General features: G+C 39.7%; 1 protein-coding gene across 2 annotated transcripts in view; it reads right to left on the reverse strand.

The window, feature by feature from the left end:
• Positions 1–11,228, reverse strand: part of CSTPP1 (centriolar satellite-associated tubulin polyglutamylase complex regulator 1) — a 188,325-nt gene extending 177,097 nt beyond the window's left edge. Inside the window, exon 1 of one of the 2 annotated variants that reach the window (XM_036105111.2) lies at positions 10,888–11,228. In XM_036105111.2, coding sequence (XP_035961004.1) covers positions 10,888–11,146 — 259 coding nt within the window. In that variant the 5' untranslated portion in view covers positions 11,147–11,228. The remainder of the gene's footprint in view (positions 1–10,887) is intronic. The other variant, XM_036105110.2, reaches the window with a different exon arrangement.
• Between the last annotated feature and the right edge of the window lie 989 nt (positions 11,229–12,217).

Consider the following 12,217-nt stretch of genomic DNA (forward strand, 5'->3'; position numbering starts at 1 on the left):
AAAAATATATAAATTTTTTTTTTGGTGTCCCTGTTCTAAACATAACAATCAAAGCTGTTTTTATTACTCAGCTGAGTTTAAGAACTTTCTACTTGGGGAACCTGATGTCAGGTCCTTCAACAATAATTATTTTCTCTTAACTACTAGGAAATATGATAAGAAAAAGTTCACAAGGCGAGACAAATCAACCACTTCTTTTCCTTGTAAGTGTATGTTTCCTTTAGAAATATGAAATCAAAACCAAATATTTGCTGGAAAGGCAAAGGTCAAAACAATCCCTACGTCCAGACATGGCAACAAAGATTAGCAAGACTCCATTAGGCTATTCACAGGCATAACCTTGATGAGAAAAAAAGGCAGGACCATTGTCCCTGAAGACCTAACCTATTTTCTTCTACTTACAGATTTACAATTCTGTACCATGCCAGCCTTGGAAGACAAGGCAGAAGACCAACTGCATATGTGAGACTTTGTGAGTTAACCATGTATCTAAATACCATGTTTGGTGGCCTATAGACTATCAAAAAAAGAACATTTTAGGTCTTATTAAATAGTTTAAGATACTTGATATATATTAATTCATCCTCTCAGCCCCCTGTGAGGTAGGTTTTATCAACTCCATTTGTTGGGGAAATTTGATCAAGGAGAATAATAATAGCATTTTCTATTTACAAAATACCTTCCTTATAAAGAGCTCCATGTGTTTATCTTCTCAATCTTCTAACATTCCTGTGAGGTAGGTGGTAATATTACCTTTTCCTTTCTTATAGGTAAAATGCTATGGCTCAAGGACCTTGATGACTTACTCATGTGGTAGCCTGTATTTTATCCACTAACTAGAACATAGTGCTTGGGATTGACACTAGACCATGGATTCGAGTTTGAACTGCACATAATTCAAAGGTGTCAAGCTTCTAGTTTTCTCTATAGCCATCTTTCAACACATCACATTCCAAAAACGATTGGGGTCATGCTTGTTGTTTAAGCTCATGTGTGCGCTGTTTATAAAGCTTATTATCATTTCTCTAAATTGAACTATTTAAGGTTTATCTAAATGCCCGAAAGCTAAATTATTTTTTGTTTACTGTCTGTGCACTAGCATTGTAAATGATGTCATCAGGAATGTACAAAACTCTTAGACAAAGCTGCAGGGCCAATAAAAGCAACCCACTTTGGGAAACGTGCATTTCTTCTTCTTCCTTTTTTTTTTTTTTCTTTTTTGAAGTAGGCATCACACAAAAAGATGACTCATTAAGCCCAAAAGAGTTGACTCCACCATGTGAGGGCTTCTTATGCAGCCCTCTACAAAGAGACCTGAGTGGCAGCATGAGGCCTCCTCTTCTGTGCATTTTCCTCCAGGCAGAATGTGCATTTGTGTGGCTACATACACAATTATAATCTCCCCTGAAAAGCAATTCCTTCCATATGACAGGCTGAACAGTGGCCTGAGTGCTAGCCTCATGTTGCCTGTGCAGTTAACATGCTGAAATTCCAGACACATTTAATCTCTCCTTTCTGAGAAACTAAGATGGGACAGAAGAAGTGAAGCTGGAAAAAACTCCACACAGAGAGAAAGGAGGCCAGCCCAAGCGCCCAAACTCACTTTCTCATGGGCTGAGCTTCTTTGTGTGTTGTCTACTTACATGTCAATTTGCAGGACTTTGGGGCATGAGAACCATGGAGCCGAGTGGTTCTGGCCGCCTCTCCATTTGACAAGCAAAGCCAAAGACATGTGGCCTTTGGTACATTTCACATTCAAAAGTGTTATTGTTTCAAACATGCCTATTTTAAAATATGTAATTTTCCTATTTAGCATGCGTTGTATGTAAGTTGGCCACAGGAGGAGTTCTGCCACATGATTTAAAAAAAAAAAAAAAAGGCAATGTCCCTAATGCAGCCCTGTCCCTGCTAGATACCTCTGTTTACTGGGGGCCAATGGGGCTATCCCAGGTGAGAGAAGTCTGAATTTAACAAACACCTGATATGAAGGCCTGGGCACAAACAGATTTCTGTCTGAGATTACAGAAACTGAAGCTTGTGTTTTATCACAATTACCTGTAATCTCAGGGCCAGATAATAGTATTAACGAGACCTTGAGCTACACAATAGGACAGCTGGAAAAAGGCTCTTACTCTCCAAAGAATAGTGCTTTTAAAAAGCTAATTCAATGAAGAAAAAGAAAGGGCTCTGAAAGTGCCTTCTCAAACAATATTTACTTTTACCAGGTTCCTGCTAATCAAACAAAACTTAGTCAAAAGCTTTTATGAAAAATACATTTGATGATTTCAGCAGTAATTGCTTTGTTCAAAGAAAGGTGCTTAAGAGAAAACATAGCTAATGGGATCAGTAATTTGGTAAGTTCAGATGTGTTTGGGAAAATCCCTCCTCTCTTTGATAAATCATTAAAATTCTGCTCAGATAAATGTGTTTTGACTTGAAATTCCAATCATAGAATGAGCTATTTCCTAAGGCCCCTGGGGAAGTGGTGCAAGGGCAATCCCAACGCAGAGAACCCAGAGATTAGTTTGCAAGGGTAATTCCAGTGTTAATCAAAGCATATTACTCTGTCCAACTATAGGATGGGATCTCCTGGAGATGCCCCAATTACCATTTTTAAAAATGGGTTAAATCTTACTGTTATGTAACCAAAAAAGTAGAAATTATGGCATCAAGCAGTAAACTATCCTTAGGTATAATTAGAGTTTAAAACCAGAAGAATCCAGGGCAGATTTTAATCAGTCATCCTTTTTTTTTTTCATCCGTGGAAGGAGGAAAAAAAAGTCTAGTGTCTCTCTATAGTAGGAATTCAGTAACTATTTGTTGAACTGGATTTTTCTCTCCCTTTTTAAGAAAAAAATTATTCTGCTACTTAAAGCAGACCATTCATTTAACAATTGAGCATTTAATTTGAGCCAAGCAGTGTGCTAGATTTTGGAAATACTGAGAACAGGCCTGCCTTCGTGGCTTACATTCTAGTAAGAAACAGACAATAACCAAGTATACAAATAAGTATATACAAATAAGTACACAAACAAGATAACTGTGATAAGTGCTAAGAAGGATATGAACAGGATAATGAACTAGAGATAAGTTAATGGATCATTTGTCTCTTCTGATCTCTATTATTACTTTTTAAAACTTTACGGACTCAGCCTCCTAACATGACTCATTTAGCAAACACGGTATTTGTGTGAATAAAAGTGATGCCCAACTTTTGGACAGCAGGTGGAGGAAAGATTTTAATATTACTTAAATACATAAATGATGAGGTTAAAAATTTACAGAACCATTTTAAAACCCTAGAATAACACAGAAATCACCTACAATTTAGTCACCTTGAAGAAATGGGGGTGGGTGAGGGTCTGGAACAACATGCCTTAGAATTTGCTTGCTCTCTTTTTTACCCCCAGTGAAAATTATCACTTGCTCTCTCTTTTTTTCCCCAATAAAAATATATTTATTACATGGGATGCCTGGGTGGCTCAGTTGGTTAAGCGTCTGCCTTTCGTTCAGGTCATGATCCCAGGGTTCTGGGATCAAGTCCTGCATTGGGTTCCTTGCTGAGCCAGGAGCCTGCTTCTCCCTCTGCCAGCGGCTCCCCCTGCTTGTGCTCTCTCTCTCTCTCTCTGACAAATAAATAAACAAAATCTTAAAAATATACATATATGTGTATATATTTATTACATTTATTAAATAGCTTACAGAATCCTTGGAAAGGCTGAAGAAACAGAGCCTAGGCTGAACTTCCAGGAAAAAGTCCTGAAAGTACATCCCGGAACTGGGCCGCCTAGGGAACTGCTGCCCTGTCGGAAGTCTGAAGCTGCTAGCCAAACCGGGAAAGCGCCCAGACAGTGGCACGCACCGGTTCACCCACTCGCTCTATAATGACACTGGCTACACTGTCACTTTGTGGTGCTGTCATTCGTGAACATGTCCCATCTCCTCCGTATGGCATTAAGTTTCCCAGCCTCGAGGAACACTTTATATTCATGTCTTGCTACAGGAGTGAGGGTATTCAGGAAAGAAGGGACAATGTGGAAGAAAGGAAAAGAAGGAGAAGTGGGGGGAAGAAGAAATGATCTGTAAACATGCTCTTACTATTTTAAAGTGACCATTTTTATGTTATAAACCTAGTTTCCAAAGATTCAGGAAGTCAGTGTAACATCTATGTTTTATTTCATTTCTTTTCTGCAACAACCCAAGCACTTTAAAGTCCTAAGGGTATTTCTGCTAACTTACGGTGAAGAGCAATGTTTCCTAGCATACGGTTGGGTTTGGAAGGTTCACTAATTATATTCAAACAAAAATAAGTTTTCTCATCAGGATTCATCCATAAATAAATAAATAAATAAATAAATAAATAAATAAACCATTTAAAAAGTGTTTGGCAGTAAGACAAGTAAATATCATGTACTTTGATATCAGCAAACACAAAAAATAGGATTAGTAAAACTTAAGAGTCTTCTACATAGAAAGAGTCCTATGTCAGAACCTCTGCCAAGGCTTGAAGAAATTATATTAACCTTGAGGCTGGAAGGGACTATATCAGTGATTGTTGGATGTTGTCTTAGTCCAAATACTCTGAGAAGCAGACAAGACAGGATCAGACATGCCAGAGATATACTGGGGGAAAAACACATGGGGCAACCGTTGTGGGGGGGAGGGGAGCCGCAGGAGGCTGGGATTGCTGATAGACCACAATGCAGGGTTGACCTTTAAAGAGAGAGAGAGAGAAAGAGAGAGAGAGAATTTAGACAGCAATGCAATGGGAATCCTCAAGCCAAAGCCACCATCAAAAGAATAAGTCACCTATCTCATAGAAGTGGGTCTGTCCTACCCAGCCATTGGCTGGAAGCCGACTGTGGGAAGTGCAACCTCAGTGTGTACAAGGTGTTGGATTCAGAGCTGGAGTTGAAGGTCAATTACCCTCCCTTTCCCTCCCCACAGCAGGACATCTGAGAACACATTTTTATGGCTGCCACAGATGTATTATATACTTTTTAAAAAAGTTCTCCCTCTCCCTCTCCCTCTGTGCTCTCTCTCTCAAATAAATAAATAAAATCTTAAAAAAAAAAGCGGCGGGGGGAGCCTGGGTGGCTCAGTCATTAAGCTTTTGCCTTGGCTCAGGTCATGATCTCATCTGGGTCCTGGGATGGAGCCCTTGCTCAGCAGGGAGTCTGCTTCTCCCTCTCACTCTCCCTCTGTGTTCTCTCTCTCTCTCAAATAAATAAAATCTTAAAAAAATAAAAATTAAAAAGTATAGTTATAATAGTTAATATTTATTGAGCACCTACCCCAGGTACTCTAAAAGATATCTAACTCATCTTTGTACTCTCTTTTCACAATGTAGACACAATGTAGCAGCCAAGCATTGCTCTAAAGGTTTACATGTATGAATAAGTACTATTATTATCCACATATTGCCCATTAGGAAACTAAAGCACAGAGAGGTTAAGTAACTTCTTCAAAATCACACAGCTACCCAAACTACATAGATTACTGTCAATAAAACTCTCCTGAATGGTTTATTTTTAGAAGTTATGTTCTTCATTGCCTGCCTCTACGAGATGAGTTCAGTGGCAAGAGGGAACTGGAATTTTACTATTCCCTGATCCATCCTGATTCCTAGGATGCCCCCTCCTGGCAGAAATGTTAAATTAAGCCTTTGGAGTCCCCTGAACTTACTCCAGGATCCATGCATAGATCTATACAATAGGGAGCCTCAATTTTGGAGTTGCTCAAGGTATTTATAGCATGGAGTTTTACAATATGGACTCTGTGGAGTCAGACTGCTGTATTAGAATTCTGCCTCCCTGACTTACTAACTAGTTTTTTAATATCTTTATGCTGCAGTTTCCTCATCTGTCAAATGGAGATAACAATTAAAATTATCGGGGCACCTGGGTGGCTTAGTAGATTAGGCATCTGACTCCTGGTTTCAGTTCTGGTGGTGATCTTGGGGTCGTGGGATCAAGCCCCGCGTTGGGCTCCACGCTCAGCGTGGAGTCCGCTTGTCTCTCTCCCTCTGCTCCTCCCTCTGCTTACGTGCGCTCTCTCTCTCAAATAAATAAAACATTTTTTTAAGTAAATAAAATATTGGGGCACCTGGGTGGCTCAGTCAGTTAAGCGTCTGCCTTCGGCTCAAGTCATAATCCCAGGGTCCTGGGATTGAGCCCCCCATGTTGGGGGTCCCTGCTCTGCGGGGAGCCTGCTTCTCCTTCTCCCCAACTTGTGCTCTCTAGCTCTCTCTCTCTCTCAAATAAATAAATAAAATCTTTTAAATAAATAAATAAATAAAATATTTTTAAAATTTTATCTTCATTAATATATGTAAAGCACTTAAAATGTTACCTGGTACATAGTAAGAGCTTAATTTTTTTTTAGTGCCTAATTAAGTCTTAATTGTTGTTGTTAGCTGCTCATATTTGGGGTTCCCAGTACCCTAAAATGAGATTATTCACATTCAATTTAACATATCTGTTTGTATTAAGTGTGTCATTGTGAAAGGCAGGTATACAATGATGAGTAAAATACAATTCCTTGCAAGGAAACTTACTTGCAACTAATGAACTATTTAAGAGCTCCATTTCTAACAGAAAAGCAAGGATCACTACCCTTTGCGGCAAATCAGCATTTTGGTTTTGTCTATTTGTATCTTCTTGGTAGAGAGGGCAAAACAGGCTATGGAATTGACAAACCTGGGTTTGAATCCTGGCTTTGCTATGCATCATCACCTATGTGACTTTGTACAAATTAATTAGCCTTTCTAAGCCTTAGTTTCCTTATTTGTAAAATGAGATGACATTAATAACTACCAAATGAGAATAACGATACCTACTTTGTGTAGCAGTTGTGAGGAATAAATCAGATAAGGCACAGTGCTAAGTATATATGAAGTGCAGGGGCTCCTGGGTGGCTCAGTCAGTTAAGCGTCTGCCTTCGGCTCAGGTCATGATCCCGGGGTCCTGGGATCGAGCCCCACATCGGGCTCCTTGCTCTGCGGGAAGCCTGCTTCTCCTTCTCCCTCTCCCTCTGCTGCTCCCCCTGCTTGTGTTCCCTCTCTCTCTCTCTGTCAAATAAATAAATAAAATCTTTAAAAAAAAAAAAAAAGTATATATGAAGTGCTTAAAAACTATAGCTTAAAAAAAAACTATCCAATTTCCTGTGATTCCTCTAAAAGAATAGCCTGCAAAGGAGAAAGACCATCTCTGATTTCCTAGAGTTATCTATTATGCCAACCTAATACCAAACTTACTGAGAATAAGTAGTTTCCATGGAAACAGAAGAGGTAACTTGGAGCGTGAGTGAAAGCATGCACCTCACCAAATTAGGTGGAGTAAAAAATAAACCTCACACCCTCATGCTTATACTCAGGTCAGCACGTAGGTGGTGTGTTTTGCAAATGTGGGACAAGAACAGGCTGCCCTTCGGCTCTAGAGAGCTCTCCACACCCAACCAGATACACAAACACACCTCAGCCTCTGGCAGAAGCTTCCAATAAGTAGATTTCATAAGGCTGGAAATCTTTCAAGGGTTCTATACTTATTTCATCTCCTTACCAGACTCTCCTCTCTCTATTCAGCCCTCGGCATTGACACAATTTCTATCATTACATTCTGATGACTGCAGGCATGAACATCATTGAGCTGATTCTGTAATGATGATCTGAAGATCCTAAGCCATTCCAGAGCATGATTACAGGTTTCTAATCCACAAAGTCAGCAGGGCAATGGATCAGTTTACCCAACTGATGAAAGATTGTTTTCTTCACTAATAGTCAAAAGGCAAATATAAGGCCTGGCTAGCAGACAGAAAGGGAAATCTATAGATATTCTTGAATAGGTACTCCTGTAATTTCTACCATAATACTAATAAGAGGTCTTCTGACACACGTACCAAGGGGTACTCAGCTTTGGCTTTTCTGTTTCACTGAATGTGCAGAGCTTTCCTGTCCCTGCAATTTTCTTTTCTCTATATGTATTTTCTTCCCTAGGCCTATACATGTAAGTGACTTTATAATTTATAAAAGAAAAAAAAGAAAGAAAAGATAAACCCTCTACGGGTATTTAAAATTTTAAAACCAGGAAATATTTTATTAATCTATTAAGAGTGGCTTTCAATGGTCATTAAATTGAGGGTGAATACCTCAAAACCGCATCCTGTAAAAGAGACCAAACTGTAATGGATAGGGGTTGTGCCCAACTAAAGACAAATGCATTTCAGCAGAGTTATATGATTTGATGAACCATGAGGAAGCCAGTGAGTAGTATGACCCTGCTTAGGGCAGTATGACTGTCCAGATGCTGAATGAGACCAGGAGTTAAGAGGCTCAAATATGCAACAGAGCCTGAAGAAGCACTTGCCCAGGGTTCGGATGTTAGGTGGACGTTGAAGCTTTTTGAATCAATTTGAGACTCTGATTTTGTTTGTAGATTCATTATCAGCATTGCCATTGAATTAGTCTTCCTGAAAAAGCCACTATGGAGGGACCACCAACTTCTATTCACCAAAGCAACAGTATATTAAATATGCCAAGACTCTGAGGTATATTATTTAAACAAAAAACACCCAAGGGACCAAATAATGGACTAGACTTTTCAAATATTTTATAGATTCATTGAGTATGGGGTAAATAAGATACAATACATAAAATCTTTTGCAAAAGTCGAGGCATTGCTAGACATTGCTATTATTATTCATTTGATACAAAATTATCTGTGATTTAACTATGCCCTTTTGACTATTAACAGTTGTGGTCAATTAATCTCTCTCTATATATATAAATACACACACACATTTATCACACATACATATATATGCATATGTGTGTATATATGTGTGTACATATATATGTATCCATATATATATACCTCTTTCTATATATAACTTTAGAAAACCAAATAGCCCTTAAACTTGGTAAAAAGATGCTCAATTGCACAAAAGAAATGTACATTAAATCTACCCTGGGCTATTGCCACTTAACAGATTGAAATCATTCAAAACTTTGATATATTTTGTTGGAAAGACTATGGGGAAACAGGCATTCTTACATAGCTGGTGGCAATGTAAAATGGTACAACCTCTACAGAGGGCAATTTGGTAATATCTAGCAATATTTAAAATGCATATTCCCCTGACCTACCAATTTTACTTTCTGAAATTTGTCTTTGCAGATATACTAGTAAAGGAACAAAATTGCAGGTTATTCAGTGGGGTATTTTTAGTAATAGCAAAAGGCTAAAAATAACTTGTCTACCAATAGAGATTTGGTTAAATTATTTAAATACTATGTAGCTAAAAAAATTTTTTTTAAAAGAAGGAAGTTTTCTAAGACGACATCTCACTCTAAGATCTATTAAATGAGAAAAGTGTGCACTATACTCTCCCTTATGTACATAATAAACTAATCTGGAAGGATACACAGGAAACTAGTAATAGTGGTTATCGCTGTGACGCTAAGGGTGGAGGAAAACTGGCAAGTGGGGGAAAGGGGGTCGGGGGTGGAAGGAGACTTCACTATAAACTTCTTTATATTTTTAATCCAATTTCCACAGTACCAATTAAAAAATTTAAACTAGAATTGTTTTTCATTAAAAATTTTTTATAATACATCCATACTATTGAATATTATTCAGCGATAAAAAGAAATAGGCTATCAAGCCAGGAAAAGATATGGAGGGCCTTAAATGCATACTGCTAAGTGAAGAAGCCAGTCTGAAAAGGTTACATACTGTATGACTCCAATTGTATGACATTCTGTAAAAGTAAAACTTCAGAGACAGTAAAAAAGATCAGTGGATGCCAAGGGTTGGGGGGCAGGAGTAAGGATGAATGGGTAGAGCACAGAGGATTTTTAGGGTAGTGAAACTACTCTGCCTGATACTATAATGGCAGATACATGACATGGAGTAGTCAAAACCCATAGAACTGTACAACACAACGAGTGATCCCTAATGTAAAGCACGGACTTCGTTAATAATGATGTATCAATATTGATTCATCAATTGTAACAGATGCACTACATTAACGGCAGATGATAATCATAGGGGAAACTGAGTGAGCGGGAGAGAGTATATGGGAATGGCTCTATGACATCTGCTTAATTTTATGTAAACTTAAAATGCCTCTAAAAAATAAAGCCTATGATTTTTTAAATGTATGTGCATATACGTACACATACACACACACACACACACATATATATATATCCTCTTTACACCCAGCAAAGGCCTTACACATTGAAGGTGCTCAATGAAGTACTACAGCTACTGCCCCAGCAGTCAAGAGCTCAAGCTCTGGAGTGGGCAGATTAGCTTCTGATTCTAGCTCTACCATATTCTAGCTGTGTGGCCTTATTTACCCAAGTCACCTCTTCAGCCTCAGTTTCTCCGTCTGCAAAATGGAAGAAAACCACAGCATTTCTTCCCAGGGCTGTGGTGAAATATCAATTTTTTTTAAATGCACGTAAAATGCTTAGCATTGCGCCTAATGTAAAAGAAATGCTCAAAAATGTTAGTGGCCGCTCTAACGGTAAAATGATTGTTCACAGAATGACTGATTTGGCACTTCAGGTTCCAAGGTTACTCCACCACCAGCATGATCTATAATATTCCAAAAGGGCCCCCAAATTCTCAACTCCAACCTATCCCACTTTGAACACAGTCCACATTGTCTGAGCCCGTACACCTCAGACGCCCTTTGACCCCCAATGCTGTTTTCCCCCTGGCTCGGCCTTGCACGTCCAGGCCCGGGAACGCGCCCCCCGTCCCTGCCCCTCCCTATTCCACGCCGACCCCGTTCCCACTCAGCCCTCTCCCCGCCTCCTCCCCAGACCCTGGCCTAACTGTCTGCACTTCTTTCCTTCTGCGAAGCTGAAGGAACTCCTACCCAGATACTCGTAGTCCGGTAGGGCTAGGCGCTCCGGACTCAGCATCCTTGGACCAGGGCAGCTTCCAAGCTCTAGCTCTCCGGCTTCCGGAACCCAGGTCGCCGGCTCCCTTCCGTTGCCAGGGCAACCACGGGGCGGGCGGAGGCGGGAGGTGGAGGAGGTGTCACGCAAACAGTCTCCGTATCGCAACCCCAAGCTGGCCACACCGGTTCCGGGAGCCGTCGCTTCACGGCGGTCGAGGTTTCTTAGGACTGCCATTCTTGAGGAGTTGGTTTTAGAGGAATTTGAGGTGGAGCGTTCTTTGGAATCTCTCACATTTCCAGGTGTCGAAAAATTGTCAGCCCTCCGCAGCCGCAATTTCTGAATTTCATAACTATGATTCCTACTTTGCACAGCTGTTACCTTAACTCACAATAATAGCTCCCACCCCGAAATTCCCATAAACACTCATGTCCCATGACCTATTTTTATCTCTTTATTATTTACTGTCTTAAATTGCTACCAAGTGCTTTTCACAGAGTATGTTTTGGCTGCACCTTGAGGTCAGGGATGTGTCTTTCTGCCCATGTCCAGGCTGGACACGCAGAAGGTGGTTATTAAATCCTCTACGAGTTCATTGACGTTTCCTCTCAAATTCCTCTTTATCTTTAGTCCCTCCTTCTGCCCCTATCCCTTACTATTTGATATCCTCCTCCCCAAGTGTCTTTTTTTTTTCCTGCCAAGACACTTCACTTCTTGAGGGGATGGGGTGCACAAAGGAGGGCACTATTAGATTTTTTTCTTCATATGCCTTATTGCTCACTTCTCTTTTCAAGAAGGGAGAGTATTAATTGGTTTTTAACTTCCCAGATCTCCAGATATTTCTTTTTATTTTTCTCCCCACTCCCAACAACAGATTAGGGATCTGTAGTTCCTGTCACAGTTGAAACCTAACAGAAAAAGCCACTCTATCCTCACTTTTTAATTTTTGTGTAAAAGAAAGACGGAGGAAAGACAGGAAGGAAAAAAGAAATGAAGGAAAGAAGGAAGAAAAGAAAAATCATGCTATTAGAGGCATGACTGTGAAACTAGTGGACACCTACACTGGGAGGAAAGGGAAAGAGGAGCTTCTCCTCTTTGTGTCAGTTGTCTATTCTTAGTCTTCTCCCACAGGAGCTTCAAACCTCCTAATTCTCCCTTTCCCTTAAAATTGTATATGTCTTATTTCTAGGCTCCCATGAGTCACTCTGAGTTTGGATGTGGTAAGGATAAAGGGACAGAGCCAAACTAGGAGCAGCATTTATCTCGAGGTAATGAATTTACTAATTTGGTATTTAATGTCAAGTCCTG

The sequence above is a fragment of the Halichoerus grypus genome, chromosome 11, assembly GCF_964656455.1.
Source record: "Halichoerus grypus chromosome 11, mHalGry1.hap1.1, whole genome shotgun sequence".
Lineage (NCBI taxonomy): Eukaryota > Metazoa > Chordata > Mammalia > Carnivora > Phocidae > Halichoerus > Halichoerus grypus.